The sequence below is a fragment of the Oncorhynchus mykiss genome, chromosome 6 (assembly GCF_013265735.2).
Source record: "Oncorhynchus mykiss isolate Arlee chromosome 6, USDA_OmykA_1.1, whole genome shotgun sequence".
NCBI classification, from domain to species: Eukaryota; Metazoa; Chordata; class Actinopteri; order Salmoniformes; family Salmonidae; genus Oncorhynchus; species Oncorhynchus mykiss.
In genome coordinates, this window is record NC_048570.1 from 33,665,352 (window position 1) to 33,691,573 (window position 26,222).

General features: G+C 42.3%; 1 protein-coding gene across 1 annotated transcript in view; it reads left to right on the top strand.

Moving 5' to 3' along the window:
* The window catches only part of LOC110525821 (single-stranded DNA-binding protein 2), a 90,528-nt gene extending 64,668 nt beyond the window's left edge, over nt 1-25,860 (top strand). The window contains exons 5-17 of the mRNA XM_036979961.1: nt 11,808-11,897; nt 17,129-17,188; nt 19,253-19,316; nt 19,393-19,463; nt 19,678-19,745; nt 21,833-21,881; nt 22,060-22,095; nt 22,463-22,517; nt 22,907-22,977; nt 23,066-23,144; nt 23,440-23,468; nt 23,664-23,762; nt 24,095-25,860. Of these exons, the coding sequence (XP_036835856.1) occupies nt 11,808-11,897; nt 17,129-17,188; nt 19,253-19,316; nt 19,393-19,463; nt 19,678-19,745; nt 21,833-21,881; nt 22,060-22,095; nt 22,463-22,517; nt 22,907-22,977; nt 23,066-23,144; nt 23,440-23,468; nt 23,664-23,762; nt 24,095-24,124 (801 nt within the window). The 3' untranslated portion in view covers nt 24,125-25,860. The remainder of the gene's footprint in view (nt 1-11,807; nt 11,898-17,128; nt 17,189-19,252; nt 19,317-19,392; nt 19,464-19,677; nt 19,746-21,832; nt 21,882-22,059; nt 22,096-22,462; nt 22,518-22,906; nt 22,978-23,065; nt 23,145-23,439; nt 23,469-23,663; nt 23,763-24,094) is intronic.
* The last annotated feature ends 362 nt before the right edge of the window (nt 25,861-26,222 follow it).

The window sequence follows — 26,222 nt, forward strand, 5'->3', positions numbered from 1 at the left end:
CTTTAGCAAGCCTTTATTCATATAAAAAATCTGATTTATGCAGTCTATATTAATGGACACTTCATTTAATATAACAGGCTTTTACTTAAAATAGAGGGACGCAAAAGGAATTATTTACATGGAACGAACATGCTACTTCCTAACTATTTTACATTCCCTGAGACCAACCAGAAATGTTTCCTTGGCCAAATAGTCCCAGATATTGCAGGACATTTTTGAATGTACCGCAAAATCATCCCAATGTCTTGCATTTGGGTATTTTAAAATATGGTCACCCTGTGTGATACTAGTGAAGAGAGGAGAGATAGGGGAGGAGACAGGGAATGTAACAAGAGGGCGATATGGCAAGAGAGGGAGAGAGACGGTGGAACTATAAAAAAGAGCGAGAGGTAGATTGAGAGACTGATTTTAGGATTCACAGTCAAAGAAAGATGTTATAATCTCACTACCTATTTCCCATGCACCCAGCCAAACCATCTCTCTCTGTTTTCCTAATGGAGGGATAGATAAGAGAGAAGTTATTTAACTGAAGGGTTCTCTGTGGTCTGTCTCTGTGGACGTGCACCCTGAATGTGATAAATATTTACTCCTTTCCTGAGTTTGAGCCGGATATTTTGGCTAAACAGCAGAGATCTGCGAGGAGCATGTGAACTCTTATTTCCATCTCAACATGTTTGTTCCCCACTGCCTGTTATGGCACAGGACACATACACAAATCAAATCAAATTGTATTTGTCTCATGCTTCGTAAACAACAGTGAAATGCTTACTTCTCAACAATGCAGAGAGGAAGAAAATAGAGACATAATAGAAAATGAATAGCATGTAATAAAAGTAATAATAAACACACAATGAGTAATGATAACTTGGGGTTCCAATATCTAGTCGGTGTGCAGGTGTACGAGGTAATTGAGATAGATACAGTGGCCTCAAAGTATTTATCCTGCTCAACTTATTCCACATTTCACTCTGTCATTTAGGTTACTATTGTGGAGTAACTACAATGTTGTTGAGCCATCCTCAGTTGTCTCCTATCACAGCCATTAAACTCTTAACTGTTTTAAAGTCACCATTGGCCTCATGGTGAAAAATTCCTGAGTGGTTTCCTTCCTCTCCGGCAACTGAGTTAGGAAGGATGACTGTATCTTCGTAGTGACTGGGTGTATTGATACACCATGCAAAGTGTAATTAATAACTTCACCATGCTCAAAGGGATGTTCAGTGTCTGTTTTTTTCTACCCCATCTACCAATAGGTGCCCTTATTTGCGAGGCATTGGAAAACCTCCCTTGTTTAATCTGTGTATGGAATTCACTGCGTGACTGAGGGACCTTACAGCTTCTCAACAATATATGTGTGAGGTACAGAGATGAGGTTGTCATTAAAATAATTATTGCACACAGAGTGAGTCCATAAAATATATTTTTACTCATAAACTTATTTAGGCTTGCCGTAACAAAGCGGTTGAATACTTGTTGACTCGAGACTTGTCAGCTTTTTTTTGCTTTTTTTTTATGTCTATAAACATAATTTCACTTTGACATTAGGGGCTATTTTGTGTAAGCCAGTGAGACAAAATCTCAATTGAATCCATTTTAAATTCAGACTGTAACACAACAAAATGTGGAAAAAGTCAAGTGTTGTGAATTTATTTGGAATAGAGTGGCTAGGCAACAGGATAGACAAACAGTAGCAGCAGCTTATGTCAAGAGTAAAAAAAGGTTAGTGCAAAAGGGGTCAATGCAGATAGTCCGGGTAGCAATTTGGTTAACTATTTAGCAGTCTTATGGTTTGGGGGTAGAATCTGTTCTGGGTCCTGTTGGTTCCAGACTTGGTGCATCGGTACCGCTTACTGTGCAGTAGCAGAGAGAGCAGTCTATGACTTGGGTGACTGGAGTCATTGACAATTTTTTGTACCTTCCTCTGACACTGCCTGGTATAAGGGTCCTGGATGGCAGGAAGCTTGGCCTCAGTGATGTACTGGACCGTAAGCATTAGCGCCTTATGGTCGGATGCCAAGCAGTTGCCATACCAGGCGGTGATGCAACCGTTCAGGATGCACTCGATGGTGCTTCTGTAGAACCTTTTGATGATCTGGGGACACATGCCAAATCTTTTCAGTCTCCTGAGGGGGAAAATGTGTTGTCGTTCCCTCTTCACGACTGTCTTGGTGTGTTTGGACAATGATAGCTTGTTGGTGATGTGGACACAAAGGAACTTGAAACTCTCAACCCACTCCACTACAGCCCCGGGAGCATGTTCAGCCCTCCTTTACCTGTAGTCCACGATCAGCGCCTTTCTCTTGCTCACGTTGAGGGAGAGATTGTTGTCCTGGCACCACACTGCCAGGTCTCTAACCTCCTCCCTATAGGCTGTCGCATTGTTGTCGGTGATCAGGCCTACCACCGTTGTGTAGTCAGCAAACTTAATGATGGCCACGCAGATGTGGTTGAACAGGGATTACAGGAGGGGACTGAGCACACCTCTGATGGGCCCCCGTGTTGAGGATCAGCGTGTCAGATGTGTTGTTGCCTACCCTTACCACCTGAGGTCGGCCGTCAGGAAATCCAGGATCCAGTTGCAGAGGGAGGTGTTTAGTCCCGGGGTTCTTAGCTTAGTGATGAGCTTGGAGGGCATTATGGTGTTGAACGTTGAGCTGTAGTCAATGAACAGCACTCTCACATAGGCGTTCCTCTGGTCCAGGTAGGAGAGAGCAGTGTGGAGTTCAATAGTTGCGTCATCTGTGGATCTGTTGGGGCAGTATGTGAATTGGAGTGGGTCCAGGGTGTCTGGGATGATGGTGTTGTTGTGAGCCATGACCAGCACGTGCACACACAGACACGCCTTATGCAGTGATGTAGGGCTGTTGCGGGTATCCTATTACCGCCACACCATCGATCTTGAGTCATGAAGGCAGTCAAATTCCACCTGACAGTTTAGTCACGGTAATTAGGCTTCTCCAAGCACATCTTTTAGACAAGTAAAAGATGTGCAACATGAAAATATTGTCTCATTTGCATTGTGTAATTTTAACTAGCCCCGGCGATAGGCTATCCAAAGTCAATCCAATTTTGCCACGGTCTCACACCAGCCGGCTGAAGTTAATGGACGAAATAATTAAAGTAACTCTTCCCACCTGCGAAAACACAAGAGACACCCACATCAAACCACACCTCAAAACCAACTCACGTTTCAATTCAGTCATCATGACACACGAGCATTTCTTAATGAACCAAATCTAAAATGAGGTCAAATCAGGAAGTGCGGTCGCCCTATAAACCTTTCTGCCTTGAAATTGAAAAGTGAGTTGGGCAGTGAGCGAGCGCTGGCTCAGGAGTGAATAGTGAAGCATGCTGAAATGTCTCTGGTCGCCATGGGAGACGTTGAATAATGCATGGTGAATAATGCATGGTAAAAGCAAAGGAATTTTCTCATCTCTCAGACAAGCACAACCGGTCTTTTCTTTCCTGGCTTAGTCTTTAACGTTTTGTTTCCACCACTACTGGTTTCCATTCTCAGTACAGTTCTAGGGAACGGCCCCAACCACACACACGCACGTGAATGTTCCCACACACACCATTAGTCTACAGAGTAATGACCAAATAGTAACTTGATACTCTTATTTACACCAAGTTGTTTTCCTCAACAAAATCAATTCAGACCCGCCAAACCCAGATGTGCATCAGTGTGTGTGTGTGTGTTTCATGCAGAGGGGCATCTTTTCTCCATTTCCTCTTCTCTCATTCAGGAAGTGGACTAATGGCATTTGAGAGGATGGAGGGAGTGAAGAAAAAGGTGGGGGTTGAGGGCACAGGAGAGAGGGAGGGAGCTGTTAGTGAGTTCCTTCCTGTGCTGTGTCATTTGTATTTCCTGTGGTAATGGTGACCTTGAGACCAGTACGAACCCCCCCCCCCCCCCCCCCCCCCCACACACACACACACACACACAGGGTGAGGCAGGTTAGAGTGAGACAGAGTTAGGTAGTATAGAAGAAGAGCAAGGCAGAGTGAGACAGTTTTGCTTTTTGAGCCAGTGTTGAGTCAGACAGAGTGATCCAGACAGTGAGACAGAGACGACACAGTGTGTTGGGATTCCACTCACGTCTATCCGAGTCTCTTTATTCTCTTCTGTAATCAGCTGACATGAGTTCCTCCCTCCCAGTGTTGGAACACACCTGAGGAACGCCACTCTATCCTGACACACACACACACTTGGAGACACACAAAGAATGCAGATGCACAGAACAGTGCTACTATAGGAATTAATAGAAAAATATTGAAATGAATAGCTATAGATGAATAAGTAATGAGAAGGATAGAGATAAAAAAAGTTAGATAAAACTGTACAGTAGATAGATACAGTATATGTAAAAGGGTGGAGAATTGACAAGTTGTTTGGAATCTGGGTTGAACAGGCAGCGTGAAGTAGAGGCAGACCACAAAGGAACAGTTTTAAACATGCATTTTTAGGCCGTGGCTACGGAGTTTTCGCCCCCACGCCACTCCGGAAACCTCTTTCTTAAAGCTAAGGATTCGGATCACGTTCTGCGCATGTGTTATTTTTACACACATATTCGTTTTTCTAACATAGCTGCTGCTCATACTCCCCCTCCCTTCACTCACCCTCTTCTGAACCATGATGATGTAGCCTATCTCTGCCTCACATTTCTGAACAGCTGGAGAGGAAAAAAAACCTGCGGCGATTTGAACAACCATTCCAAAACATATATATTATGAAGGCGAAAACTTTCTCTGTCCGTCTGTTGAAATGTATATCGCAGTTGCACAAGCAGGACGCAGTCCCTACTCTACACATTTTGTGTGATGATGTAGGCTAATCTTTATAATTGCTGCCATATCGTAGTTTCTGGAAAAAGAACACTACTTGACTGTCTGCCTCCTGCACAGTTTAGCCAATGTTTGCAATGATGATGAAAAAAACAAACATTCAATCGCTAATTAGACTACGTGTCTGTCTTGCTGCATTCCACCTCTGGGCAGCCAAACGTTCTAGGCAGCTGAGCGGTGCCATAGTTATGCCGATATCGTGGTGAGAGTAAATAGCTGCATGTAACTCATTAGCTAAGAAGAACATTAAATCGCTAGACTGCCTCTTTGTGTCGTGGTTATGTTTTACTTAATCATCATGCTAATTCAAATCAGAAACATACAATCCATACAGAAAACAAAAAGGGGCACAGAAACTGGTGCAGTCCAGCAGGCAGGTGTCCATTTTCTACATTATACAACTCAACACAAACTTAATTTGCTTTCACAAAGACTTATTCCACATTTTCTTGTGTTACAACCTGAATTCAAAATGGATTACATATATTTTTCTCACCCATCTACACACAATACCTCCATAATGACAAATAAAAAAAACTAGTTTTTCAAAAGTTTTGCAAATGTATTGAAAATTTAAATACAGAAATATATAATTTCTCAAGTATTCACACCCCTTTGCTATGGCATTGAGCTCAGGTTAATCCAATTTACTTTGATCATCCTTGAGACTTCACTACAACTTGATTGGAGTCCACCTGTGGCCAATTCAAAAATATGGAACAACTCAGACTCTGCCTAGAGCTGGTCGTCTGACCAAACTTAGTAACCAGGCAAGAAGGACCATGGGTCAGGGAGGTGACCAAGAACCCAATGAACACTCTGACAGAACTACAGTTTCTTGGCTGCGATGGGATAACTTGCCAGAAGTACAACAATCTCTATAGCACTTCACCAATCTGGGCAGTTTGGGAGATTGGCCAGACAGAAACCACTCGTGAGAAAAAGGCACATGTCAGCACACATGGAGTTTGCATAAGGCAAAAGATTCTGTGGTCTGATGAGACATTTAAGTCTTTGTCCTAAAAGCGCAAATCATTGATGAGAACCTGCTTCAGAGTGCAAATGACCTTAGACTGGGGGGCAAAGATTTCCATTCCAACAGAACAATGATCACCAAGCATACAGTCAAAGCAACACTGAAATGGCTTCAGAACAAGAATGTGAAAGCCCAGCCAAATACATTTGTAAAAATGTATAAAATCATGTTTTCACTTTGGAAAGTATTCAGGAAAGTATTCAGACCTCTTGACTTTTTCCACATTTTGTTACGTTACAGCCTTATTCTAAAATGATTTAGTTTTTCCCACTCATTAATCTACACACAATACCCCATAATGACGAAGCAAAAGCAGGTTTTTAGAAATTTTGCAAATTTATTACAAATAAAAAACTGAAATACGCATTTACATAAGAATTCAGACCCGTTACTCAGTATCTTGTTGAAGTATTTTTGGCAGTGATTTCAACCTCTAGTCTTCTTGGATATGACACTATAAGCTTGGCACACATGTATTTGGGGAGTTTCTCTCATTCTTCTCTGCAGATCCTCTCAAGCTCTGTCCGGTTGGAAGGGGAGCGTCGCTGGACAGCTATTTTCAGGTCTCTCCACAGATTTCAATCGGGTTGAAGTCCGGGCTCTGGCTGGGCCACTCAAGGACATTCATAGGCTTGTCCCGAAGCCACTGCTGCATTATCTTGGCTGTGGGCTTAGGGTCGTTGTCCTGTTGGAAGGTGAACCTTTCCCCAGTCTGAGGTCCTGAGCACTCTGGAGCAGGTTTTCATCAAGAAACTCTTTGTACTTTGCTCAGTTCATCTTTCCCTCGATCCTGACTAGTCTTCCAGTCCCTGCCGCAGAAAAACATCACCACAGCATGTCCTGCCACCACCATACTTCACCGTAGGGATGTACCAGGTTTCCTCACGATGTGACGCTTGGCATTCAGGCCAAAGAGTTTATCTTGGTTTCGTCAGACCAGATAACCATGTTTGTCATATTCTGAGAGTCATTTAGGTGCCTTTTGGCAAACTCCAAGCGAGCTGTCAATTGCCTTTTACTGACGAGTGGCTTCCGTCTAGCCACTCTACCATAAAGGCCCGATTGGTGGAGTGCTGCAGAGATGGTTGTCCTTCTGGAAGGTTCTCCCATCTCCACAGAGGAACTCTGGAGCTCTGTCAGTGTCCATCGGGTTCATGATCATCTCCCTGACCAAGGCCCTTCTCCTCAGATTGCTCAATTTGGCCGGGCGGACAGCTCTAGGAAGAGTCTTGGTGTTTCCAAATGTCTTCCATTGAAGAATGATGGAGGCCACTGTGTTCTTGGGGACCTTCAATGCTGCAGAAATGTTTTGGTACCCTTTCCCAGATCTGTGCCTCGACACAATCTTGTCTCGGAGCTCTACGGAGTATTCCTTCGACCTCACGGCTTGGTTTTTGCTCTGACATGCACTATCAACTGTGGGACCTTATATGGGAGCTCCCGAGTGGCACAGCGGTCTAAGGCTTATATTGAAAGGTGTGTGCCTTTCCAAAACATGTCCAGTCGATTGGAGTACCCTTGTGGTAAATTCAATTAAGTTGTAGAAACATCTCAAGAATGTTTAATGGAAATAGGGTGCACCTAAGCTCAATTTTGAGTCTTATAGCAAAGGGTCTGAATACTTATGTAAATAAGGTATTTCAGTTTTTTTTAAATACGTTTGCAGAAATTTCTAAAAACATGTTTTCATGTTGTCATTAGGGGGTATTGTGTGTAGATTGAAGAGGAAAAAAAGTTAATTTAATCAATTTTAGAATAAGGCTATAAAGTAACAAATTGTGGAAAAGGGGAAGGGGTCTGAATACTTTCCAAGTGTACTGTATATAGCACAATGTGAACACCTTTTGACCAGAGGCATAGGGAGTTTGGAATGCAAGGTCACTCTGTTAACTTGTAGAATGGATGCTGAGGTTTTAGTGTAATACTAGACTGTCCTGAGATCAGTGTAACAGTATGGTTAGCATAGTGTAACCCTGTAACAGTATGGTTACTGTAGTGTAACCCTGTCCTCCAGAGTGGTGCTGTGAATAATTTAGATGACAAATGAGTTTGCCAGGTGTTGTTCTGAGTGAGAGGGGTGAGAGTGTTTCCACTGCTTCAGGTTTCCTCAGTCACATCAAACACCTCAGAACTCAAAACTTAAAAGGTCCAATGCAGCCATTTTTATCTCAATATCAAATCATTTCTAGGTAACAATTATGTACCTTACCATGATTGTTTTCAATTAAAATTTCAAAAACAAACAAACAGCTTCTTAGCAAAGGGCAATTTCTCAAGCAATAATTTAGCAAAGACTGTTTCAGGTAGCCTTCCATAAGCTTCCCACAATAAGTTGTCACATTCCTCCTGACAGAGCTGGTGTAACTGAATCAGGTTTGTAGGCCTCCTTGCTCGCACAAGCTTTTTAAGTTCTGCCCACAAATTTCCTATAGGTTTGGGGTCAGGGCATGGTGATGGCCACTCCAATACCATGACTTTCTTGTCCTTAAGCCATTTTGCCACAACTTTGGAAGTATGCTTGGGGTCATTGTCCATTTGGAAGACCCATTTGCGACCAAGCTTTAACTTCCTGACTGATGTCCTTAGATGTTGCTTCAATATATACACATCATTTTCCATCCTCATGATGCCATCTATTTTGTGAAGTTCACCAGTCCCTCCTGCAGCAAAGCACCTCTTCAACATGATGCTGCCACCCCCGTGCTTCACGATTGGGATGGTGTTCTTTGGCTTGCAAGCCTCCCCCTTTTCCTCCAAACATAACGATGGTCATTAAGACCAAACAGTTCTATTTTTGTTACATCAGACCAGAGGACATTTGTCAAAAAAGTACGATCTTTGTCCCCATGTACAGTTGCAAACCGTAGTCTGACTTTTTTATAGCGGTTTTGTAGCAGTGGCTTCTTCCTTCCTGAGCGGCCTTTCAGGTTATGTCGATACAGGACTTGTTTTACTGTGGATATAGATACTTTTGTACCTGTTTCCTCCAGCACCTTCACACGGTCCTTTGCTGTTGTTCTGGGATTGATTTGCACTTTTCGCACCAAAGAACGTTAATCTCTAGGAGACAGAACGCGTCTCCTTCCTGAGCAGTATGACCGCTGCGTGGTCCCATGGAGTTTATACTTGCATACTGTTGATTGTACAGATGAACGTGGTACCTTCAGGCATTTGGAAATTGCTCCCAAGGATGAACCAGACTTGTGGAGGTCTACAATTTTTTTTCTGAGGTCTTGGCTAATTTCTTTAGATTTTCCCATGATGTCAAGCAAAGAGGCACTGAGTTTGAAGGTAGGCCTTGAAATACATCTACAGGTACACCTTCAATTGACTCAAATGATGTCAATTAGCCTATCAGAAGTTCTAAAGCCATGACATCATTTTCTGGAATTTTCCAAGCTGTTTAAAGGCACAGTCAACTTAGTGTATGTAAACTTCTGACCCACTGGAATTGTGATACAGCAAATTATAAGTAAAATAATCTGTCTGTAAACAATTGTTGGAAAAATGACTTGTTATGCACAAAGTAGATGTCCTAACCGACTTGCCAAAACTATAATTTCTTAACCCCTCTGGGATATGTGGGACGCTAGCGACCAATTTCTAAAGACTGGTGACATCCAGTGGAAGCGGTAGGAACTGCAATAACCCTTAGAAATCTGGATTCCCATTGAAAACCATTGAAAAGAGTGACCTCAAAACAAAACAAAATCTGAATGGTTTGTCCTCTGGGTTTCGCCTGCTACATAAGTTATGTTATACTCAGACATGATTCAAACAGTTTTAGAAATACTAATAGAAATACACCATAATTTGCAAATAAATTCATTAAAAATCCTACAATGTGATTTTCTGGATTTTTGTTGTCCCTCATGTTGTCTGTCATAGTTGAAGTGTACCTATGATGAAAATTACAGGCCTCTCTCATATTTTTAAGTGGGAGAACTTGCACAATTGGTGGCTGACTAAATACTTTTTTGCCCCACTGTATGTGTCTTTTGTATGTTTATTTTTATACAATACATGCAACATATAAGTCAGATATTACAATAATCTTCTATGAATCTTGTATGTGTATTTGCTGCCATATAGTTACACATTCCAGTTCGAATATATAAGAATCTTGTTAAATTCTTCTATATTGTTTTTCGATATTGGTGTGTACACATGGCATCGTTTAATCTGTAAACCATGGTAACACACAAAACACACACAGTCCAACCTGGCGTACGTAAGACTTACCAACTGTGTTCCTAATGAGAGCTTAAAAGGTATGTGTGTGGTTGAGGTGACGTTCAGTTTAATTCAGAAATAAATTAAAACAACTCCTGTGGTAGCTCTGTGTTTTAGCCAGGGGCTGGGAGCTTGTTGTGTAGAGACTCTGTGTAGTGTGTTGCAGGGGCTTTGGGGCTGGGAGCTTGTTGTGTAGAGACTCTCTGTGTAGTGTGTTGCAGGGGCTTTGGGGCTGGGAGGTTATTGTTGTTGTTTATCCCCATGGAGGAGGCTGCTGTGCTGTGGGGGCAGGGAATATGTTGGTAATGTTTTTCTTGTTGCTTTATTTGGCAAAGGCTGCCTTGTCAGCAGGTCAGGTAGATATTTATCCCCCCCCCCCCTCTTTCTTGCGCACATGAACACAGGTACACACACTCTCGCTCGCTCGCTCTCTCTCTCTCGCTCTCTCTCTCTCGCTCTTTCTTTCTCTCTTACTCTCAGCAGACTCAGCAGACCTCCAGGCTGCCAGTGAGTGAAAAGCATGCTGGGTAAACCGGAGTTAGAGGAGAAACAGAGGCAGGGGGAAAAAACAGTAACACTTCCAGAGTGCATTACTTTGAACACACACACACACACACACACACACACACACACACACACACACACACACAATTATTTAACACACCTTTCCTGAACAATGTTCTCCACCAATGAGCCATCATTCCATACCTTCATCTGTTGAAGCAAAATACACAAACTCTGTTTACACATAGAGCAGTACCTTATGAAATTAAATGGCTATTTCAACACAAGAATTGTATGTATGCTGTCCCCAAACATTAGTGGGAGAGACAAAAGAGGATGACATGGGAGTGTGTGTGTGTGGGGGGGGGGGGGGGGGTGTAAGTGGAGTGGGGGGAGGAAAGGGGTAACTGTGTTGCAGTCTGACCTAAAAAGTCAGCCAGCGGAAACTTCAGAGAGTTTGGGTCTGTCTCACAGCGGCTTTTTACACCCAGTCTATGCCTAGGGAGAGAAAGAGAGAGAGAGAGAGAGAGAGAGAGAGAGAGAGGATGAATGTACAGGGAGAGAGAGGACAACTGAAGGGCGGTAACTATCTTTACTGTCACTCACCACTGATAACACCTCTTTGCAGACCACCAGCATTTTGCTTCCCTCCTCTACTCTCCTCTACGCTCCTGTCTGTGGCCATCTCCCTGCCTCCCTGCCCATAGCCATTGTCTGGTGGTATGTTTGGGACTTGGTAATATTGGGGAGTTTGTAAAATAGCACAGGAAGCAGTCCGAGGCGGTGTTGAAATGTGCCCGCACCGCCTGTCTGGGGGAAAACAAATAAGGAGTAAAAATAACCAGGGAGGCCGGCAGAAACACACAGGAAAGAGACCACCGAGACAGAGGAGGGAGGCTCGTTTGATCATGACATGATAGCAAAGAAACTGGGATACTGTTATGATTTGCTCCTGTATAATAAGTAGAGTCATGCGCTGGATTATGGATTTTACTAGGGTTCTGGGAGGTTGAGTTTGCCAAGATATTGTGGGATATTGGTGGCAATTATTTTGGTCTCCTGTTGGTGGGATGTTGGATGTCTTTGGAGCGTTGTTAGATTGGTGTGTCACTGATACACCACCACCATGTTCTAACCTCACTTACTGTGTGTGTGTGTGTGTGTGTGTGTGTGTGTGTGTGTCTTCCAGAGTGCAGCAGCAGCACCCAGTCCCATCCTTGGGAACCTTCCCACAGGAGAGGGAATGCCAGTGGGTCCTGTACCTCCAGGATTCTTCCAGGTACACACATTGTTGAATTTATAAAGCAGAAAGGGGTCTTCCCTGTGCTCTGGCTGAATGGGCTACAGGGAAGTATTTAACATGGCACTCAGCCGATTGCTGTGCGTCATTGCGGTGGCCACACAGTTCCTGCTGTGTTATCTTGTGTGTGTGTGTGTGTGGGAGACAGACAACCATTTTCTATCAGATTAGTAGCTACAGATTATGACCAACAGAACATTCTGTCCTATAGCCAGAACAGATACCACCGACACCAGGCAGGTACTCTCACTGTTGTCCAATGCGTCATCAATGGCAACCCCTTGTCTTCAGGACTTTGGTTTTGAATTGAAGCAGAAGAGGCTAGAGGAGTTGAGTGGGGAGTTACCATGGAACTGCAGAAAAAAACTAAAATCTTCTGCTGAACTGACTGGATTGAAGTAGAATCGAGATCATCCCTGCTAGTTGTACTTATAACAGAGCCCATCTTCAATAGCCATGTCCCTCCATAGACCCTCCTACCAGCTGCATTAGATGGTAGATTAGCTTTGTTAGATGGTCATGTCAAGGGGAGAGTGTTAACTGTGTGTGTGTTTGTATGTGTGCTGGTTGGGTTAGAGGAGGCTACCTGTACTTCATCCTCTTACAACAACACTACATGTTCACAGAGACTAATTCAATCATCTTTCCATTTGTGTATGTTTTAGCAATACATGGACTTTAAGCTCTGTAGCAAGGAGTTGATTTGCATTTGTGTACAGTACCGGTCAAAAGTTTGGACACGCCTACTCATTCCAGGGTTGTTCTTTATTTTTACTATTTTCTACGTTGTAGAATAATAGTGAATACATCAAAACTATGAAATAACATGGAATCATGTCATAACCAAAAAGCAAATCAAAACATATTTGGTATTTGAGATTCTTCAAAGTAGCCACCCTTTGCCCTGATGACAGCTTTGCACACTCTTGGCATTCTCTCAACCAGCTTCATGAGGTAGTCACCTGGAGTGCATTTCAATTAACAGGTGTACCTTGTTAAAAGTTAATTTGTGGAATTTCTTTCCTTAAAATGTTTGAGCTAATCAGTTGTGTTGTGACAAGGTAGGGGTGGTATACAGAAGTATATTTGGTATACAGAAGCTGGTATTTGGTATACAGAAGCTGTATTTGGTAGAAGACCAAGTCCATATTATGGCAAGAACAGCTCAAATAAACAAAGAGAAACGACAGTCCATCATTACTTTAAGACATGAAGGTAAGTCAATGCGGAACATTTCAAGAACTTTGAAAGTTTCTTCAAGTGCAGTCATAAAAACCATCAAGCGTTATGATGAAACTGATGAACTGGCTCTCCTGAGGACCGCCACAGGAAAGGAAGACCCAGAGTTACCACTGCTGCAGAGGATAAGGTCATTAGAGTTACTAGCCTCAGAAATTACAGCCCAAATATATGCTTCACAGAGTTCAAGTAACAGACACATCTAAACATCAACTGTTTAGAGGAAACTGCGTGAATCAGGCCTTCATGGTCAAATGCAAAGAAACCACTACTAAAGGACACCAATAAGAAGAAGAGACGTGCTTGGGCCCAAAAACATGAGCAATGGAGATTAGACCGGTGGAAATCTGTCCTTTGGTCTGATGAGTCCAACTACCGTGTCTTTGTGAGATTCAGAGTAGGTAAACGGATGATCTCCGCATGTGTGGTTCCCACCGTGAAGCATGGAAGAGGTGTGATGGTGTGGGGGTGCTATGCTGGTGACACTGTCTGTGATTTCTTTAGAATTCAAGGCACACTTAACCAGCATGGCAACCACAACATTCTGCAGCGATTCGCCATCCCATCTGGTTTGTGCTTAGTGGGACTATCATTTGTTTTTCAACAGGTCAATGACCCAACACACCTCCAGGCTGTGTAAGGGCTATTTGACTAAGACGGAAAGTGAGTGCTGCATCAGATGACCTGGCCTCCACAATCACCCGACCTCAACCCAATTGAGATGGTTTGGGATGAGTTGGACCGCAGAGGGAAGGAAAAGCAGCCAACAAGTGCTCAGCATTTGTGGAAACTCCTTCAAGACTGTTGAAGCTGGTTGAGAGAATGCCAAGAGTGTACAAAGCTGTAATCAAGGCAAAGGGTGGCTACTTTGAAAAATCTAAAATCTATTTTGATTTAAAACTTTTTTGGTTACTACATGAGTCCATATGTGTTATTTCATAGTTTTGATGTCTTCACTATTATTCTACAATGTAGAAAATAGTACAAATAAAGAAAAACCTTTGAATGAGTAGGTGTCCAAACCTTTGACTGGTACTGTATGTGTGCATGTTAGTGTGTGTGTGTTGGTGCACAGGTGTGTGTGTGTGTGTGTGTCTGAGCAGTATGAGCTTCCTCTCTTAGGCAGTCAGTCTCTCCATTACATTAGTCAGTCGGCTGGTAGCGCATTGATTAAATGTCATTAACAGTCAAACTCAGTAGCTCACGTCTGACACTTAGATCAATAGCCTTCGTGGCAATATTTCAGATCAGCTTTTCAGAAATCTCAAACTTGAGTCAAAACACACCCTTTCCCACCAACTCCTGGTCCCCCGATCCTTGCTGAAAATCAATCAAGTTGTTGTTTGGAGCCGTCTTTGAAGAGGATTTCTTGTCAAGGCCAATCAGGGTCTGAGACAGAGCAGACTAGTTCCTCCCTGAGATTCTTACAGAGGCCAAACTGAATGATCAACACATGCCTATGCAGCTTTGAATCAACAAACAAACTAGCCACAACACAGGCACTGACTGGCAGACACACACATGCACACACAACCCAACTGGCTCCGTAATCCATATTCATTCATGTCTTTTGACTTACTCTAATTTACTCACTTCTTTGCACTTGCTCATTCACAAATAAATGTAATAATATATTAATTCATCCGTATACGCTTATATTATTTCTTAGACTCTGCTATTCTCTTTTTACCTTTTCAAGGGCTGAAATACACCTGGGCTGAAATACAAATAAGACAATAAGAAACATAATAGTACATGATAATCTCTGTGTTGTAAAGTCAATGTCCATTTAATTTGGATCCAAACAGAGAGGAAAGTAGGTAGCAGAGGGACTGGATGTCAACTGGATGTCACTGCCACCTAGTGGTGTGTTATGGTACTGCGTCCTAGTGTTGCGTTTTGGTATTGCCACTTAGTGGTGTGTTATGGTACTGTCCCCTGGTGGTTTGTTATGGTACTGCTCCCTAGTGGTGTGTTATGGTACTGCTCCCTAGTGGTGTGTTATGGTACTGCCCCCTAGTGGTGTCTTGTGATACTGCTCCCTAGTGGTGTCTTATGATACTGCTCCCTAGTGGTATAATACTGCTCCCTAGTGGTGTCTTATAATACTGCTCCCTAGTGGTTTCTTATGATACTGCTCCCTAGTGGTGTCGTATGAACTTCTCCCTAGTGGTGTCTTATGATACTGCTCCCTAGTGGTGTGTTATGGTACTGCTTCTCTGTAGCTGACATCATTGGTTGGGTTTGGTTCAATAGCGTTGCGTGGGTAAAATCCCTGCGGAAGCCAAGCCAGTAAAAAAGCCATATTCCAACCTATGTTGTGATAATTGTGTTATTTTCTCTATAACCCATTCGTTCGTATGCCACCATGATATACAATAAAGCCGAGACAACAAAAAGACACACAGCGGCGGAATAAATTCAACTACACATTTGTTTTTTTTATCACAAAACCAGAGAGCAACATATTGCATGTAACAAACAGTTACATGACCCACAGCATGGTCAGCCAGGCATGTTTTAGACAGTTTACTAAATAACTACTGATTTAGAACCACAGAGTTGCCGCAAGTCAGCATAAAGACAACATGAGCACTGCATCTGCTATTCTAGCAACATTTCAACTTAAACATTATCAAATCAACTAGGCTATAATACAGTGAAAACAAACTTAAAGATACCAAAAATGATTTAGTCCAAGGTACTGATTTCTTTCTTTCTGTGTGTGTGTACGTGTGCAAGTAAAAAATGTTGACTCATCCTACTTGTAGACCAATGCCATCCACCTCTCTTTCATGTTGGCAAAATGGTCTATTCCTTTGTCATACAGTATGCTTTTAGTTTTTGTTATCATAGGCTACCTAGCTAAAATATCTTGCTAGCCTAACTTCCTTGCATGGGCAACAATGAGCCAGCTAAGTTAGCTAGCTAGTTAACTTGAGCCTAGTCTACATCTAGGCTACATATTGAACTTAGCTTGTCTCAGGCCAGTGGCACAATATATTAATTTATGGTTGGATCAGAATCACCTTCATAATCATACAGAGAATGTACAGAGAATTAAGTCAAAACCACAAGTTCAAATCCCCATCTCCATCCATGTCTTAGGAAAAGGTCGATTTAGCAAGCTAGCTACAACAGGACAACAACAAAAGCAGCCCAGAAACATAAAAAAAATAAAATAATGTTTCCCTTTGGATGTGATTTGATTGGTGTGAAGCCAAATCCAAACTGCCTTCCCTTGGGGGGTGTTTTACTGTGCCAGGACAACCCAACGTTGAGCTCAGCTGAACGCTGATCGACTAATTATTTCATACTTTTTTTATCAAGGGAAGCCAAATGCTTGCTGGCATCAATCAATCAAATGTTATGGCGTCATACTCTTTTGGTCCAGACAGCATCAAATACATGGGCTACCCATACTGAGACAGAGGGGCGCTGTTTCCCTTGCTCGGATGACTTTTCCGGTGAGATTCAGCTACTTGCGAATTGAAGGGAAATTATGAAAACACAGAGATTCTAAAGATAAATTATTTTATCCTTTTATTTTTGCATTTGTCAAATATTTTGGAAAGCCTTCCCTTGGCATCCATGAATACACACAACTGGTTTGGTTTAGTTTGAATTGACCCCAACATTTATGGGACAGTTCATTGTGTGTGGTGTAGACATTGGATAGCAGACACACACAATAGCAACATTATATTTCAATCACAGAACACAAACATGTTAATCCTACAGGTAACACACTGAAACATACATAGTAGTTAGTCATGGGAGTGTAGAAGTGTCATAACTGTCATACTAACATTTTTAGCATTCATTATCATATACTTTATCTCTTTCCATCAGACTTTATCTCTCCCTAACTCTATCGTCTATCCCCCCTCTCTCTTTGTGTGTGTACTGGTATGTGTGTGCATGCTTGTAACCCTGTGTGTGTGTTTGTTTGTGTGTGTGTACCTTCACAGTCGTTCATGTCACCTCGTTATCCTGGTGGGCCCAGACCGCCCCTCAGAATACCTAATCAGGTAAGATCACTGATGCACAGACACGCTCCTCAGGCTACAATAGGATATGTACCCTCATCTTTTTTTATTTCCCTTCACTTGTATCTGCTTCTATTTACAGTGGGGCAAAAAAGTATTTAGTCAGCACCAATTGTGCAAGTTCTCCCACTTAAAAAGATGAGAGAGGCCTGTAATTTCCATCATAGGTACACTTCAACTATGACAGACAAAATGAGAAGAAAAAAAATCCAGAAAATCATTGATTTGCAAATTATGGTGGAAAATAAGTATTTGGTCACCTACAAACAAGCAAGATTTCTGGCTCCCACAGACCTGTAACTTCTTCTTTAAGAGGCTCCCCTGTCCTCCACTTGTTACCTGTATTAATGGCACCTGTTTGAACTTGTTATCAGTATAAAAGACACCTGTCCACAACCTCAAACAGTCACACTCCAAACTCCATTATGGACAAGACCAAAGAGCTGTCAAAAGACACCAGAAACAAAATTGTAGACCTGCACCAGGCTAGGAAGACTGAATCTGCAATAGGTAAGCAGCTTGGTTTGAAGAAATCAACTGTGGGAGCAATTATTTGGAAATGGAAGACATACAAGACCACTGATAATTTCCCTCGATCTGGGGCTCCACGCAAAATCTCACCCCGTGGGGTCAAAATGATCACAAGAACGGTGAGCAAAAATCCCAGAACCACATGGGGGGACCTAGTGAATGACCTGCAGAGAGCTGGGACCAAAGTAACAAAGCCTACCATCAGTAACACACTATGCCGCCAGGGACTCAAATCCTGCAGTGCTAGACGTGTCCCCCTGCTTAAGCCAGTACATATCCAGGCCCGTCTGAATTTTGCTTGAGAGCATTTGGATGATCCAGAAGAAGATTGGGAGAATATCATATGGTCAGATGAAACCAAAATATAACTTTTTGGTAAAAACTAAACTCGTCGTGTTTGGAGGACAAAGAATGCTGAGTTGCATCCAAAGAACACCATACCTACTGTGAATCATGGGTGTGGAAACATCATGCTTTGGGGCTGTTTTTCTGCAAAGGGACCAGGACGACTGATCCGTGTAAAGGAAAGAATGAATGGGGCCATGTATCGTGAGATTTTGAGTGAAAACCTCCTTCCATCAGCAAGGGCATTGAAGATGAAACGTGGCTGGGTCTTTCAGCATGACAATGATCCCAAACACACCGCCCGGGCAACGAAGGAGTGGCTTCGTAAGAAGCATTTCAGGGTCCTGGAGTGACCTAGCCAGTCTCCAGATCTCAACCCCATAGAACATCTTTGGAGGGAGTTGAAAGTCCGTGTTTCCCAGCAACAGCCCCAAAACATCACTGCTCTAGAGGAGATCTGCATGGAGGAATGGGCCAAAATACCAGCAACAGTGTGTGAAAACCTTGTGAAGACTTACAGAAAACGTTTGACCTCTGTCATTGCCAACAAAGGGTATATAACAAAGTATTGAGAGAAACTTTTGTTATTGACCAAATATTTATTTTCCACCATAATTTGCAAATACATTCATTAAAAATTCTACAATGTGATTTTCTGGATTTTTTTCTCATTTTGTCTGTCATAGTTGAAGTGTACCTATGATGAAAATTACAGGCCTCTCTCATCTTTTTAAGTGGGAGAACTTGCACAATTGGTGGCTGACTAAATACTTTTTTGCCCCACTGTAGCTCAGTATTTTAATTATTTATTTTATACAGTTATTATTGCTCATCTTAATCAAGGGTGCAAATAATTTCAGACCCTACTGTGTGTGCTTTCACCAACTCCCCTGACTATGGTCATGTCATAGGAGTAGCGAGACTGACAGAGAATTTTGTCAGTGTCAGGCAAGGCAAGGACCAGTTGGACAGTGTGGGAGAACTTTCACAATTGGTGGCTGACTAAATACTTTTTTGCCCCACTGTATATCTTATTTGACTACATTATATTGTCTTGTCTTACCCTCTTTGACCGGGTTTGGACATGATTTTTTGTATAGCCTCTTAGCTTTAGTGTATGTTAATGATTTTGTGTTATATTTTGTGATGATGATGACGATTTCGGCTCAGGCAATGGGGGTCCATGGTAACCAGCCTATGCTACCCAGCGGAATGGACCCCACAAGACAGCAAGGTGTGTGTCACATACACACCACAGACTCTTACTCACATACAAGGACTGCGAGTTGATGGCGCTCTGTTTTTTTCAGGGCATCCAAATATGGGCGGGCCCATGCAGCGAATGACTCCACCCAGAGGGATGGTCCCTCTTGCGCCACAGGTATGTGATTGGATGAAATCTCCAGGTTTGCGTAAGTTTAAACTCCTTCGGTAACATTAGCGTGTTTGGCTGTTTGTGTTTGTAGGTGGGTGAATATATTTGTTTTTATGTGTGGTAGTATACAATAGTAGTATTTCTACTCTCCACCTGTGGATCCTGTTTGAGTTGTGTACATTACTTTACAGTAGTTTGACCTTGGGTTTCTCTTTTCCAGAACTACGGTGGAGGGATGAGACCTCCTCTAAATGCACTCGTTGGCCCTGGGATGCCTGGCATGAACATGTGAGCACTTTGTCATCAATACACATTCACACACTACACACACATACAGTGCATTCAGAAAGTATTCAGACCCCTTGACTTTTTCACATTTTGTTACGTTATAGTTTTATTCTAAAATGTATTATTGTTTTTTGTCCTCATCAATCTACACACAATACCCCATAATGACAAAGCAAAAACAGGTTAAGAAACTTTTGCTAATTTATATAAAAAATATAAAAAACTGAATTATCACATTTACATAAGTATTCAGAACCTTTACTCAGCACTTTGTTGAAGCACCTTTGGCAGTGATTACAGCATCAAGTCTTCTTGAGTATGATGCTACAAGCTTGGCACACATGTATTTGGGGAGTTTCTCCCATTCTTCTTTGAAGATCCTCTCAAGCTCTGTCAGGTTGGATGGGGAGCGTTGCTGCACAACTATTTTCAGGTCTCTCCAGAGATGTTTGATCTGGTTCAAATCCGGGCTCTGGCTGGGCCACTCAAGGACATTTGGAGACTTGTTCTGAAGCCACTCCTGTGTTGTCTTGGCTCTGTGCTTAGGGTTGTTTTCCTGTTGGAAGGTGAACCTTCACCCCAGTCTGAAGTCCTGAGCGCTCTTGAGCAGGTTTTCATCAAGCATCTCTCTGTACTCAGCTAGGTTCATCTTTCCCTCGATCCTGATCAGTCTCCCAGTCCCTGCCGAAAAACATCTCCACAGCATGATGCTGCCACCGTAAGGATGGTGCCAGGTTTCCTCCAGAAGTGACGCTTGGCATTCAGGCCAAAGAGTTCAATCTTGGTTTCATCAGACCAGAGAATCTTGTTTCTCATGGTCTGAGAGTCTTTGGGTGTCTTTTGGCAAACTCCAAGCGGGCTGTCATGTGCCTTTTACTGAGGAGTGGCTTCCATCTGGCCATTCTACCATAAAGGTCTGATTGGTTGTCCTTCTGGAAGGTTTTCCCATCTCCACAGAGGCACTCTAGAGCTCTGTCAGAGTGACCATTGGGTTCTTGGTCACCTTCCTGACTAAGGCCCTTCTCCCCCGATTGCTCAGTTTGGCCGGTTGGCCAGCTCTAGGAAGAGTCTTGGTGGTTCCAAACGTCTTCCATTAAAATAATGATGGAGGACACTATGTTCTTGGGGATCTTCAATGCTGCAGAAATGTTTTGGTAACCTTTCCCAGATCTGCGCCTTGACACAATCCGGTCTCAAAGCTCTACAGACAATTCCTTCGACCTCATGGCTTGGTTTTTGCTCTGGCATACACTGTCAACTGTGTGACCTTATAGACAGGTGTGTGCCTTTCCAATCATGTTCAATCATGTACCACAGGTGGACTCCAATCAAGTTGTAGAAACATCTCAAGGATGATGAATAGAAATAGGATGTACCTGAACTCAATTTCGAGTCTCATAGCAAAGGGTCTGAATACGGTAAATAACGTATTTCTGTTTTTCCAAAAAACTTTTCACTTTGTCTTTATGGAGTATTATGTGTAGATTCCCTAGGATTTTTTACTTAAAAAATAAAATAAAAATTAGAATAAGGCTGTAACGTAACAAAAATGTGGAAAAAGTCCAAACTTTCCGAAGGCACTGTACATGTGTATTTATTTTATTTTTATTTAACTAGGCAAGTCAGTTAAGAACAAATTCTTATTTACAATGACGGCCTACCCCGGCTAAACCTGGACGACGCTGGGCCAATTGTGCGCCTCCCTATATACATACACACACTACACACAAAAACATGTGCACGCACACACACACACACACAATGAACAGACACGGCACTGTAAACATACAATCCACACCGTCCTTTAACTCTTCCCCCCCAAAGGATGTGGTTACGCAAGAGTTCTATAAAAACAATATTTCCTCAATCCCTCACTAGATACCATCACTACCCTCAGAGCTGATTATGATTGGATGTGCTGTCCTCTCTTCCTTTCTCTGGCCTCTAAATGATGTGTTCTTGCCAATACTGTTGACGGGAAATAGAACAACCCAGGACTGTGTAAGAACAGAGTGAACTAAAGTGTGTGTGTGTGTGTGTGTGTGTGTGTGTGTGTGTGTGTGTGTGTGTGTGTGTGTGTGTTTTAGGGGACCTGGTGGGGGTAGACCTTGGCCAAATCCTCAAAACGCCAACTCAGTGAGTAACCAGAAAAACAAACTGTAACACAACCACCAAGACAGATACCTAAATATACCACAATAACAATAAAACAGAAAATATTTTAATAAAAAAAAAAACATACATTTCCTGAAGAGAGGATTTGAATAAAGAGAAATGCTATTTTCTCACTCTCTCTCTCTTTGTCTGTCTATAGATCCCCTACTCCTCTGCGTCTCCAGGAAGTTATGTGGTATGTATATAGTATGACCCTCTATAGTATGACCCTGTATATAGTATTCTTATTTACATTATTGTGTTCTTGTTGTTTTTATATCTTGTGTTTTGTTCTACCCTGTTATTTTTGGCATTACATTGTTATTGATAACTGCATTGTTGGGATTGTTGGGAGCTGCAAGAAAAGCATTTCACTGTACTTGAGCATGTGACATTAAAACTTGATACTTGAAACTATTTGACTGGAAGTTGGTTGTCTGTATTTGCCTGTTAGTTACAAGGCACTATATAGTGTATTGTCTTTATAGATATTAGGAGCATTGTATTGTTGGTGTGTAGTTGCTATGAGGCATAAATCTCCCAATTATCAACTCTCATTTTAGGGTCCGCCGGGAGGAGGGGGGCCACCTGGTACTCCAATAATGCCCAGCCCAGCAGGTAATGTGTGCGTGCGTGTGTTTGGGGGGCCTTGACCTGAGTGGGGCTAATGGATGTATGTGTGGGGTTAGACAGGGACAGGGATGCATTCACAATGTTACAAACTGACTTTAGGGATTTGGTCTGTGAAACAACTTAACTATATATATCTGACCTAAAGTGTGACTTTACCTCAAGTCAGTTGCCTATTTGGCTTATAGTATGTTCAAGTTTCTAGTGGGTACTTAACCTGAGGGGGGGTGTGTGTGTGTGTGTGTGTGTGTGTGTGTGTGTGTGTGTGTGTGTGTGTGTGTGTGTGTGTGTGTGTGTGTGTGTACTGTATGTATATGTGTGTGTGTGTACATATGTATACTGTATGTATGAGTTGTGTATACTGTGTTTCCTGTCAGACTCGACTAACTCCGGTGACAACATATACACCATGATCAACACAGTCCCCCCTGGTGGAAACAGACCAAATGTAAGATAACTTAACCATCATTATCTGTGTGTGTGAGTGTGCGTGTGATTTAACTGTTTAATACTGTTTGCTTGTGTTTTGGCCTTAGTTTCCAATGGGTGCCGGTGCAGACGGTCCAATGGGAGGGATGGCAGGAATGGAGCCACATCACATGAATGGATCGCTAGGTAACACTTAGGGCCCTATTCAATTTGTAAAGCTGAAGCATTTATGGAGCGTTTACCATCAATGCAGTCTGTGCTAAAGCAGGAACATTGCCTTTTGAATTTCAATCACGCTATGAAGCTGAATAGAACTCTTAAACAGACACACACACACACACACACACACACACACACACACACACACACACACACGCTTTGAGCTTGTTCTTAACTCACTACACTAGTCTTTTGAAGGGTAAATTGATGTGTTTACTGAGACTGTATAGTAGTAATGCCCTTCTCTCTCCCAACTACCCAGGGTCTGGTGACATGGATAGCCTCCCTAAGGTAGGAGAAGACTCCAACCCAACCCATACCATTAGTAATTTGCATCAATCAATTATCAGACAGACTTTTGTAGTGATTTGTATGTGGTTGAAATATTGGTACTACTGTTAATGGTTAATCTACCCTATTGCGTATGTATGGTATACAGATAGATAATAGATTATATTTCTATGTTGTGTGATTGGTTCTGATCAGAACTCTCCTGGTAACCTGAGCATGAGTAACCAGCCGGGGACCCCCAGAGATGACGGCGAGATGGGGGGCAACTTCCTCAACCCCTTTCAGAACGAGAGCGTGAGTCCATACTCGCACCCACAGAAGTTATTCAAAGGGCCAGAGACACAGAATTGTAGCAGTAGGACTGAAGATTATCTTTACCAACTTTCAAAATGAACATTAGCCTACCAACTATACATTTTTTACATGGTGTTGATTATAAATATTAAAGGGCCTGGACACTGAAAGGCTCCATTACCAACACAATGTTTCACCAACCACCTCAGGTGTGTGCAGGGGACTTTCAGTGTGTGTTCCCTATTTGTTCATACCATAAAAAGTGATGTTTGGCTTCATAAGAGTATTGATAATATTTACATAACCCCCTTTGTCCATCTCTCTCTCTGTAGTATTCTCCAAACATGACGATGAGTGTGTGAAGGCTCCGCCAGCTGGCCAGTTAGTGGTGTGGATTGGTGGAAGAGACGTGATGTCATCTATGCCCAGTGGTTCTTCCTCTCTATGCCCTCTCTACCAGGACAGTGGACCCAGGCCTCGTTCTCCCCCTGGCCTCTATCTGTGTTTGTTCTCTTCTTCTGTTTCCTCTCACTTTTACACTTGTGACCTTCTGCTTCGTTCATCACCTACCATCAGAGACTGTATGAAAGGAACCTCCATTCTAACAAACCAGGAAATAAAAATCTCTGTATATTTATAAATGTATGTCACTGTGCATACTCTCAGTCATGCTAACACAGAAAGATGTACCATGCTCCACCATCTTGTGGAAAAGACACTGAAAACCCTCAAGTGTAAAGAAATCTGAGCAGGTAGCTTTCTGGCTCCCCACCTGCATTCGTTATGAGTCTTTAGATTTGATGGGCATGATGGCAACCACAGTCTATGATTGGATGAATTGAGATGACAACTTCAGTCTCATTGGATATACAACAACCTGGAATAAAGCCTATTTAATGGTATCCTCCGTCTCTCATTGGATGAAGATTATGACAACCACAGTCTTTGATTGGAGAGGGGCGACAGCTTCAGTGATTTGAGATCTTTGTCCCACAGTGAACATTCACCAATGTTTTTTTGTTTTTTTCACCTCCATACACTTGAATCTGATGTGCTATGTTGAGAGAAATCATTCAGTACAGTATGGGCCATGTTTTCAATGTTGTTTTTTATTGGTTGGTTGATTTTGTTTGGCATGGTGACTGGTTTGAGAATATACACCTGCTTGTTGAGCTGTACACTGTGTAAGTGTACTGGCTAGAGAGTACTATAAGGCCACATCTTATCATTTACTGGGAGCAATGTTCATCCTTATATCTATGTCTTGACTACGAGCATCAACACCTAAAAACAAAGAGATTTGCCAATCTTAACGATGACACATCTGAGATGGAGAGAACAGAGAAAATGCAAGCAGTTGGTTGTCTGAAAGAACTATTTTCTGCCTTGTCAAAAGGATGCAATGTGTTATGATTTTTCAAAGAATGCAAGACTGTAGATTGAACGAAAAAGGAAACTAAAAGTGCAGCAATTGGTGACAATGGTTGTAGGGATTTTTGTGTGAAGGTATTATTAAAAACATGCATTTAAATCATTCTCTTAATTAATTTATTATTGTCATCCGGAAAAACTGTGATCTTAATGTATTTTGGAGAGTATGTGTAGAGGTAAAATAGCTGTGTTTTGTATTATTTTAAACCTACTCCTCAGCCCATGTTAGTTTATTACGATAATATTTAGTCCATGACGTTATTATTTAGTCTAGGATTTTACTATTCCCTCCCGTAGATCTAAAACTCATAAATCTAACTCCTCTTCTTTATGTATCTAACACATGGAGGGATGGACAGAAAGAGAGAACGAAAGAGAGAGGGGAAAGATGAACTAGGGGACACCAATACAGAGCTGTTTGTTTTAATGTTAGTTTAAAGTCACAAGTATGAATAATGAAAGATGCATATTTTTTTTCTTTTTAAATTTGACAATTTACACATTTTTGGATTCCAAATGTTGGTTGTTTGTTTCCATTTGTGATGTGTTCATTTTCTTCCTTTTTCTGTTATTCTTTTATTTTTACCTCTTTATGTTTTGTAAATACACTGAGAAGTACTACATGGGTTTTGAATATGCTGGTATAAAGCTTCTCTTCCCTCATTAATAATGTTGACTCCTTGTGTATGTCTAATGTGCATGTATGTGTTTACACAGGCAGCCCAATTATTTAACCTTTTACCTCTTTCTCCCCAATTGGTAGTTACAGTCTTGTCTCATCGCTGCAACTCCCATACGGACTCGGGAGAGGCAAAGGTCGAGAGCCATGCGTCCTCCGTAACACGACCCTGCCAAGTCGCACTGCTTCTTGACACACTGATCGCTTAACCCGGAAGCCAGCCGCACCAATGTGTCGAGGAAACACGGTCCAACTGATGACCGAATACAGCTTGCAGGCGCCCGGCCCACCACAAGGAGTTGCTAGAGCACGATGGGACAAGGAAATCCCGGCCGGCTAAACCCGCCCCT